The following is a 9,933-nucleotide window of genomic DNA, read 5'->3' as shown; positions in this document are numbered from 1 at the left end:
GGCTTTTGATGATTAAATCATTAACCAGTGCTGTATTATTATTATTATTATTATTATTATTATTATTATTATTATTATTATTATTTGTTCTTGTTGCTGATAATAATAAATCTTAGTGGTGATAGCCTTGTACCCCGTTTATTACAGTGTTATTAATTCTACCAATTTTTGCCAATATTATCCATTGAGGAAGATCCATCCATCCATTATCTGTAGCCGCTTATCCTGCCCTACAGGGTCGCAGGCAAGCTGGAGCCTATCCTAGCTAACTATGGGCGAGAGGCGGGGTACACCCTGGACAAATCGCCAGGTCATCGCAGGGCTGACACATGGACTGTGGGGGAAACCGCGGAGCACCTGGAGGAAACCCACGCGAACACGGGGAGAGCATGCAAACTTCACACAGAAAGGCCCTCGTCGGCCGCTGGGCTCGAACCCAGGACCTTCTTGCTGTGAGGCGACAGTGCTAACCACTACTCCCTTCCTTTAGGGATTCAAGTGACTTTTCTCATTAATTGTATAGATAAATGTAACAAAGCTGATATTATTATTATTATTATTATTATTATTATTATTACTGTTGTTGGGAGATAGGTTAATGTTAAGGCCTATCGCTCTTATTTATAAGTTTTGTTTTCCCAATTGGCTGCAGGAGCCTAAACAACAGGGCACCCTTTTCTTTCCCATTATGTGTAAAGCGATAAACCCCCCCCCCCCCCCCCCCCGCGACCACCACCTCCTCCTCCTCCTCCTTACAATTTAAAATGAAACATTTTTCTTTTTCTTCGCGCTTCACAAAGAAAGCCGATAATCTCCGTGCAGTTTTCAGGTTCTGGCATCGTGTGCAGAAATCCAATCTGTACAATTTTGCACGAGGTAAACACACAGAATGAATCGCATTAGAGGCAGCCAATGTATTCTCAGCGAGGTTGTTGTGTCCCTGCTCCCGGCTGTGCGCAACCATTTAAACCCTATTTATTAGGGAAAAATCACTTGAACCGCTACGGAAAATCCTTTACTGCTGAATAAAGATAGCAAAAGAAAGGGTGAGTAAACTGGCAAATATAACACGAGGGTCGGACGCAGTTGGTTTCTGATTTATAGTTTTGTCCTCCGAGTAATATCTCTTTGCAAGCGATTCTTGGTTTGTGTGAAAGCGTCGTTAAGCGTCTGTCGTCGCATTTTAACTGGATAATTATGACCCGCGCTGAGAGCAATTCACTTTGTACAGCTATAAAAAAAAAAAAAAGAGGCGCGAACTATTGAAAAGTCGTAAAAACGAAGTACACCATCAATCAAGCGACGATTTGGGGCAAGCGCTTAAATAATGCGATGATTTAAAATCACTCAACACAATTTTTTTTATTTCTTTTTAACACATAAAATTCTTTCAGACTATCATGCTAACATATGCATAAAGCCTCTCTTTCTCTTTATTGCGCTTTTAGCAACGCCATGCTTCTGCAGTCCGTATTTATGTCTCGTACTTACGCCTCCACTGAGTGCTCGATACAAGGGTGTTTTTTTTCCCTCACCAAAAAAGCGGGAGAGAAAACAAGAACATATTCACAACTCTTCCCTCACACGCCGTCTTTGCCGCTTAGCTGACATTTTGGTTTATCGTTACATAGGATCTCGTTTGTCCCCCAGGTTTTGTTTTTTATTTATTTGTTCTTTATTTTATTTGGTTGGGTTTTATTTTGTTGTTGTTGTTGTTGCTGTTTTTTTTTTTTTTTGTGTGTGTAATGAGTATTCTCACTTGGACGCCTCCATTGTGCCGCATTAAGAACCAAGGAGCTCTCTGTCCCTATATCTGCTTTTCGAGTAGGCTCACTTTTTTTTGAAGCAGTTCTCTACTTATTATATTTCAGGCTCCACGCATTGGGTTAACGGCTCGTTTGTTTGGCCTAAACAGGCAGACCTCGTTTGCATGAAAGGGGTAGTTTGCATAATAAACAAAATCAGTCAAATGATATGTTTCCATTTCGGGTGATTTCGCGTATTTCACGCCTCCCTTTAATTTATGGGCTACTGACCTCGGCTGATATTCTCAGTATATTAGTAGGCTATAATTAGTAGATTTGGTACTAATTATATAAAGACCTGATGGTCTTGAAAACGACTTCATTACAAGAATTTCCCATGATGCCTTAAAGGCGCATTTTATAACCTTTCAGCATAAAAATTAATTGAAACAAAAAATTAAACAGGTGTGGAAAAAAATATTGCGTTTTGTGAAGATGTGCTCCCATCTTGGGTCTTGTTATTTGCGCGTAATCAATTGACAGGGAAATAATAATAATAATAATAATAATAATAATAATAATAATAATAATGTGATCAAACAAATCCAATCTGAAACAACTGTGACTCGTTGTGTGTATGTTGGTGGGTGTTTTAAAAGAGGTCGAAGCTTTGCTGTAACACTAAATCGGTCTGGAATTTGGAAGTTGGGATAAAAACATGATAATAACCTTCGCTGAGAAATGAGAAGAAATGAACGCATGTGAGTGGCTGACATGGGCCGGCTTTAAAAGCTGATTGGCTCTCATTTGAAGCCGCTTATGGGGCTATCCAACTATTAAGCACCTCCCCGATCCTCTAAAGGGCATTATAATGCAGAGGACCTCCTTTTAAAAACTCCAATATATATATACATATATTAAATAGGTTAAAATCACAGTGATTTTTTTTTTTTTTGAGGAAAATAAACCATCACCCTGGAGCGGCGCATGATGCTCTCGCACGTCGACCTGCTGGACGCTCGGCTCGGTGAGTAACTGTCGCAAAACTGCGCTCGTCTTGTGGACTGGAAGCTTTGAGGACCTTCTCTCTCAACCTCACTCTCTTTTCTTAAACCAAGCAGTCATACAATTTAAATACAGTTTAAAGTGATCTAATTTACTTGAAGAAAGGTAATCATCATTATTAGATTACGAGATAATTTAGAAATATATTGATGCCATTCAGTGGAATTAGACACTTTTCACATACGTAATTGAGGGGTGTGTGCACTCCTCCCGTATTATTCGTGTTTTGTAACAGCGTAAAAACAAGCGTGATACTTTCGACACACTCCAAAGTAGCTCAGTTTTGCGTGAAAATTGTGAGGTTTACCGTAACCCGTCTCTTTTAATATAATTATAGGAAACCTTTTGGCGGGAACCATGAGTAGGCTACATTTTGACGTATTTGTTTGTTTGTTTGTGTGTGTGTGTGTGTGTGTGTGTGTGTGTGTGTTGTAGGGATGAAGGATGCCGCGGCGGAGCTCCTGGGACACAGAGAGGCATTGAAGTGCAGACTCGGAGTCGGTGGCGGGGTGTCTGAGCCCGGACATACCGGAGAACTTGGCCCGAGCCCAGAAACCCTAGAAGGCGCGACCCGTCTTCCAGGAGACGAGCTCGGCAACGTTGGATCCAATCCTCCGAACGGCAAAGAGCAAGACAAGCAGCAGCAACAACAAAATCAAAACTCGGCGCAATCCGTGAGTCAACAAACGCAGAAACAGAAGCGCCACCGGACTCGCTTTACGCCTGCGCAACTCAATGAGTTAGAGCGCAGCTTCGCCAAAACCCACTACCCTGACATCTTCATGCGAGAGGAGCTCGCGCTGCGCATCGGCCTGACGGAATCGCGTGTGCAGGTGAGTCAGTTTCGAAATGTTCATAACATCTGGCAGCTTAAATTGGTAGGTAATCAGAATAGCTAATCATCTCATTATCTCTAGCCGCTTTATCCTTCTACAGGGTCGCAGGCAAGCTGGAGCCTATCCCAGCTGACTACGGGCGAAAGGCGGGGTACATCCTGGACAAGTCGCCAGGTCATCACAGGGCTGACACATAGACACAGACAACCATTCATACTCACATTCACACCTATGGTCAATTTAGAGTCACCAGTTAACCTAACCTGCATGTATTTGGACTGTGGGGGAAACCGGAGCAAACCCACGCGGTCACGGGGAGAACATGCAAACTCCACACAGAAAGGCCCTCGCCGGCCCCGGGGCTCGAACCCAGGACCTTCTTGCTGTGAGGCGACAGCGCTAACCACTACACCACCGTGCCGCCATTATTATTATTATTACAGCTAATAAAAATTTTAAACTTATTTTATATTGCCGCCCATTATTATTATTCAGTTTATTCAACTGCAGAATGCATACAAATACAGTGCCATAGGGCGACCAGCGTAACCTATGGAACTATATGAACTTTATAATCTAAAACACTTCCAAATCTAAAAAGCTAACCTATTTACAATAGGCCTAAGTAGAAAATCTAAATGTTGCATCTCTATTATTATTATTATTTTTATTATTATTATTATTATTATTATTATTATTATTATTATTATTATTATGTGACATACTATGAGATAAATCTAGTATATAAGAAAATAACGTAAATATATTTTCAGTCAAGTTCAACTGAAACAGCCAAAACTGAAGAAAGTAAGTATCGGGCCTTCCTTCCGTCAAACAATTCTTCGAATTATACCAGCCATCCAAATTGTTTAGAAAAAAACAGTAGAGGCAATTATTTGAACGGCAGTCAATAGTATAGAGTATGTTAATAGAGTAAATATTTCTGAAATGGGACCGACTGAAAAGTCTGAAACAAACTTTTCAGTCATTTAATATAATGACTGTTATATAATTGTCTATAGTTGTACAGCAACGCGTCTCCGTCATTAAAAAGTGGAAAAGACCGTAAAGGAAATATGTAGACCTAATGCTATTTCGCACAGAAAAACAGACAGCAGCTAATTCATGGTTAAGTTCAAAGTATTTAAATACATTCATACGGTTTTGATTACAATGACGTGTTGGACGATTAGGGGAATTACTTACTCGTCTGGGGAATATAATATTAAGGATAAATCAATCAACAACGTCCTAAACATTGTGTTTTCAAATTCTTATAATTGCATATGACACGCTGCGCATTGTTTCATATTAATGTAAAAAATTATTCATGATCAAGATTTATAACAAATCGTATGGATGTTTGAATTATTAATCCAGCTAAAGCAAAACATGATTCGTGTTTTGTCACCCGTCAGCTCATTGTCGTGTTAAACCTCAGTTAAGTTTTTCTTAATCATCGGAGCACTGAGCTTTATTAATCGGTATTTGGAATGTGGCTTGAATTCTTTCGATTTAACCTCCAAGTTCATTAAATATGATAGAAATTTCGAGAACCCAATCTGTTATTATCCACATATTCCAGTATTATTTATTACTCTCATCGGCTTATTAACTTCAATGTGAAACGATGCAAACGTCCAAATAAAAACCTTCATAATACCAGACCCCTTGTGCACGGATATGATTTGCTTGTTTTATTGAAATTTAGCCTCACTATTGCAGATTTATTAGAATAGGCTCGCCCCAGTCGTTTGCAAAGTTACTAATGTTTACATCACGAGGTACAAGTTTGTAGCTATTCTTAGGGCTTCATCTGTGTTAGCTTGTATCACTGAAGTCGCTAAAATGTGTTAAGGTGCACCTGTAAGACAGGAGCCTTTAAACCCCACAGAAAGCGATTTGCAAAAACAATGACGCGCACCGTCATCTCAATAATCTCCATAAACTGCGTTTCAACAGCATTCTCGACCTGAAAATCATCACGTCACGTTTCGCTTATGGCAGAGAGGATGTGCTTTGTTTTTGTTTTATGGTTTGAAGGGGGTTTTTTTCCGTCTAAAGTGTAGGCTAATGTGTCTCAGGCCGGATTTAACGGAATCCTGTAAGAGTGTCATTCTAATATGATTCCCTACTTTTGTCCTTACACCCACTCTTTTAATCTACTAAACGAGTGGGACCCGCGAGTGTAATTTGTAATTTTCTCTTTTTCCAAACCATTAGGTTCCCATTAATCACTGCGCACAGCTCGTGAATGAGGTCTCTATAAACCTCAAGCGGCTGGGAAATAAACACAGAGCAAGACCATAAACAGTCCATGATAGTGCACTTAGACACAGGAGACATTAATTAACGGCCTCGGTGGTAGAGGAGCATAATGGATAGCGCCAAGTAACGTTAATTTCAAATTGACTTTAGATGGTGAAAGTGCCGATACAAAAAGTGTACCATGTTTCAGCGGCACGCTCACCTATTGTCTAAGTCCAAAATGTCCGAATTTCAAGATTCTGTCATTTGCATAGTCGATTGTTTAAAGGACATTTAGGCTGATTGGTGTTTATCTATTTTGAGAGTAATTTAACCAATTTAAAAGCAATAATTTTAATCAATTAAGGTAGAGATTGCTGAATTGTGCGTTGAACTGAAGCCTGAAAATAATAATAATAATAATAATAATAATAATAATAATAATAATAATAATAATAATAATCGCCGTGAGAAGCATTACCATTTGTTCGTGCCACGCATAGGCCTACCTATTTTATAATTACAATAATAAAAACAACGGTATTTACGTAACACTCATCTAAAAATCAGTCGTACATTACTCTTTATATAGAGCCCTGTGATAACCTGGCGACTTGTCCAGGGTGTACCCCGCCTCTCGCCCATATCTGGGATAGGCTCCAGCTTGCCCACGACCCTGTAGAACAGGATAAGCGGCTAGAGATAATGAGATTATATAGTGTATCGTAACAGATGTGGTGCTAACGAACAACAATAGCAATAATTCTGTTTATAACGTTATTTTAAAAAGTGCTATTATTAAGCCTAATGATGCTGTACAAATAACCACCTAGTCAACTAAAATAGCTTTAATACAAGACACAAACGGTTAATTTAACAATACACAAGAGTCCATCTAACCTCAACCGTTATTAATTTTTCACGAGTTATTTTGTGAGTTTTCTTAAAAGTTTGCAATTCTGAGCAACTACTAGACTTTGCTCCAGTGTCACGTGTGTGGTTTGGTTGTCGCAGGTTTGGTTCCAGAATCGACGCGCCAAGTGGAAGAAGCGCAAGAAGACCACAAAGCGCCAAGTGGAAGAAGCGCAAGAAGACCACAAACGTGTTCCGCGCGCCCGGCACGTTACTTCCTACTCATCACGGTTTACCGCAGTTTCCTTCGGCAGCAATTAACGACAGCATATGTTCGTTTCACGCAAACGACACGCGCTGGGCTGCAGCCGGAATGCCGAGCGTCTCTCAGCTCCAACTTCCGCCGGCGCTCGGCCGCCAGCCTGCAATGGCGCAGTCACTGTCGCAGTGCAGCTTGGGAGGCGCGAGCCCGGCGGCGCCTGGTTCTATGGGTCTGTCCAACATGGCGTCCAACGGCACGGCCCTGCAGTCGCATCACCTATATCAGCCCACGTTTCCGGGCATGGTGCCCGCGTCACTCGCGGGCCCGACAACCGCGAGTGCCTCCACGCAACTCTGCAACTCGTCATCGACAGATAGTGACGTGTGGCGCGGCACGAGCATCGCGTCATTGCGCCGCAAAGCGCTCGAGCACACAGTCTCAATGAGTTTTACTTAATGACGCACGTGGATTCCGAATATGTTCTTTTGTCGGTTCGTCTTCTTTTACACTATATTTTCGCCCATATTTTTGACCTACTGAAACCTAAAGTATATATGGGACCGGATGCATGTCTCTCTCTCTCTCTCTCTCTCTCTCTCTCTCTCTCTCTGCCAATTCATTGGGGCCTATTATTTGAGACTTTTACATCAAACACGCTGCACATAACAGACAGAATGTAATGCACATATTTGCAATATTCGACCCAGGACGCTACTTACCTTGTGATTTATTTATTTATTTATTTATCTATTTATTAAAACAAATGCACATTACGGACCACAGGTTTTTTTTGTTTGTTTGTTTACAGTAAATAAGTAAGAGAATAAAGGCCAACTGACGTAAAAAGAGCAAAACTCAAGAATAAGCGTAGAATGCATGTGTGGATGGCGTTATCCGATAAGGGGAAACTGATAATTTACTCTATTTATTATTTTTAAAAAGATGATTTTACTGTTATAGGCTATGCTGTTCTACAGGATGTGTAGACAAAGCATTCTTTAAATTGCTCTAATTTGGTCGATTTGTGATATGTTCTAAGTTTGTCTGTGCATACTACAATACAGATTTCTTAAATTTCTTAATTGTTATATGCTTTCCTGAACATATTTATATCGATTAAATGTAATGTCAAATAAAATAATTTTGAATGTCATCTCGTGAACGCCAAGCCTACTTTGTAATTTGTCCGCACGAGGCGATAATTAGGCGCAAATAGCCTACATTGTGTATGGCTATTTAAAGTTTTAAATTAGATTAGTTAAAGTTCAATACATGCAATATATGAATATACAGGTGGGTTGCCAAGATCAGCCATTATCTAAAGCATTTAAAATGTTTACTGGGTGATGGAATTACAATAATACCAAAAGTATAAGTTGAAAAAGCCCTTTCAAAATCTTTCCCAGGATTGGTGTCTTGAAATTTTGTAAATTTCGTTTCTTTTTTTTTTCGGTGGTGGGGGGTTTGGGGGATAGGGTGGGGTGGGGCGCATTTTCTTGCATATCTGTGAATGAATAAATGAATGAATAAACACCCCGTCAACACCGCAGATGCGTCAAAAATGCAGTACAGGGGTGGGTTTCCCGATAACGTTGCACTTTATGGCTAAAGAATGAGTTTAAAGACACTCTTGAGCAACAAATGTTGCCTCTGTATGTGGTTTTCCCAAGCTCACTTGTAAGAAGATCTCTTAAAAGCAACTACTAATGCCTATATCGAGGCTTTGCAATGCACAGCCTCGATAGGCATTAGTAGTTGTCAAAGTCATTTATACTGTAGTCACTAGCTGGTAAATCCAGTTGATGAGGTCATATGGTGTTCATTTTTAACCAAAAACCACTGAAATATAAAGTGCTTAAATATGTTAATATATTGTACCATCGTTACATATATATAATTGTACCAGCATTGCATATATAAATATGTTAATATATTGTACCAGCATTACATATATAATGTGGTAATTGATAACTGAAACTATTTTATATTTTTGGACAATAGCATATTTATTTCAAGCTTGTTTTTTTAATTAAAGGAGCAAATGTTCACACAAAAGAATGAGCAAATAATAAGTTAAATAATTAAGTAAATGTTTTCCCTGTGCCTGTTCATTTAATTGATAACCAGTCATGCAGTCATGATTATTTCAACTGTTATCCACAATGCCAAGCTGGCAATGTTCTCCCTTCACACACACACACACACACACACACACACACACACACACACACACACACACACACACACACACAAATCTCATGCAATATAATCTGAGGAGAAAAAATATACAGAGATAAACACATTAATAATGTAATAACCTTATGTTTAACTTTTTCCTAAATAGCCTACTTGAACTGCTAAATTATTCATCTAAACATAAGTTCACGTTGAGTTATATATTATTTGCATTGTATAGTTGGTGAATAAGTTTTACATGGCATTAGTATAATGTCTGTTGGAAAACCAAAAGTTATGCTCCATTAAATGCTGTATTTTATTTGCTTTTGACTTTTTTACAGTGACGTATTAAAATTTAATAAGGAAGGGAAATTTTTATAATCACTGTTAAGCTCTAAGAATACTAGCTCTAATACTTCACGCATGCAATTCTTAACCATGGTGAGTGATTTGAAAAATATTCTTAAAAACTGTTGCTTGAATGAGAACCATTGATATATTCAACACACAAGTATTTAGGCCATTAGCCCCCCCAAAAAATGTCCAGTATGTAATTGGTATAAATTAATGCTTTGAGAAAATTGAGTGCTTTTCTAGTCAGCAACATTCTGGACTAATATTTTTCTGATTTTATATGGTTGATAGGTTTTGTTTGTTTGTTTGTTTTTAAGTTATTTAAAGCCTTTGAAATATTTTACACAGTTGGGTCACTGGTCTTACATTGTAAATGTCTCTGGAACTGTTCTGG

At 39.1% G+C, this 9,933-nt stretch overlaps 1 protein-coding gene across 1 annotated transcript; it reads left to right on the top strand.

Annotated features, from left to right (window-relative positions):
* Positions 1-2,735: 2,735 nt before the first annotated feature.
* On the top strand, positions 2,736-7,463 carry otpa (orthopedia homeobox a). Its single transcript, XM_060935028.1, has 4 exons — positions 2,736-2,772; positions 3,246-3,643; positions 6,908-6,926; positions 6,961-7,463. The coding sequence occupies exons 1-4, from the start codon at positions 2,736-2,738 to the stop codon at positions 7,461-7,463; spliced, it is 957 nt and encodes a 318-aa protein (XP_060791011.1).
* The last annotated feature ends 2,470 nt before the right edge of the window (positions 7,464-9,933 follow it).

Source organism: Neoarius graeffei, chromosome 12 (assembly GCF_027579695.1).
Source record: "Neoarius graeffei isolate fNeoGra1 chromosome 12, fNeoGra1.pri, whole genome shotgun sequence".
In the NCBI taxonomy this organism is placed as follows: domain Eukaryota; kingdom Metazoa; phylum Chordata; class Actinopteri; order Siluriformes; family Ariidae; genus Neoarius; species Neoarius graeffei.
The sequence above is the reverse complement of the archived record's forward strand: the minus strand, read 5'-3'. Positions and strand labels throughout refer to the sequence as shown.

What these genes read in the sequence shown, in the direction of transcription:
- otpa (XM_060935028.1), top strand. Translation starts at nt 2,736, where the DNA reads ATGCTCTCGCACGTCGACCTGCTGGACGCTCGGCTCG. An exon ending in CCTGCTGGACGCTCGGCTCG is followed by an intron (nt 2,773 to 3,245) that starts GTGAGTAACTGT and finishes TGTGTGTTGTAG; the next exon opens with GGATGAAGGATGCCGCGGCG.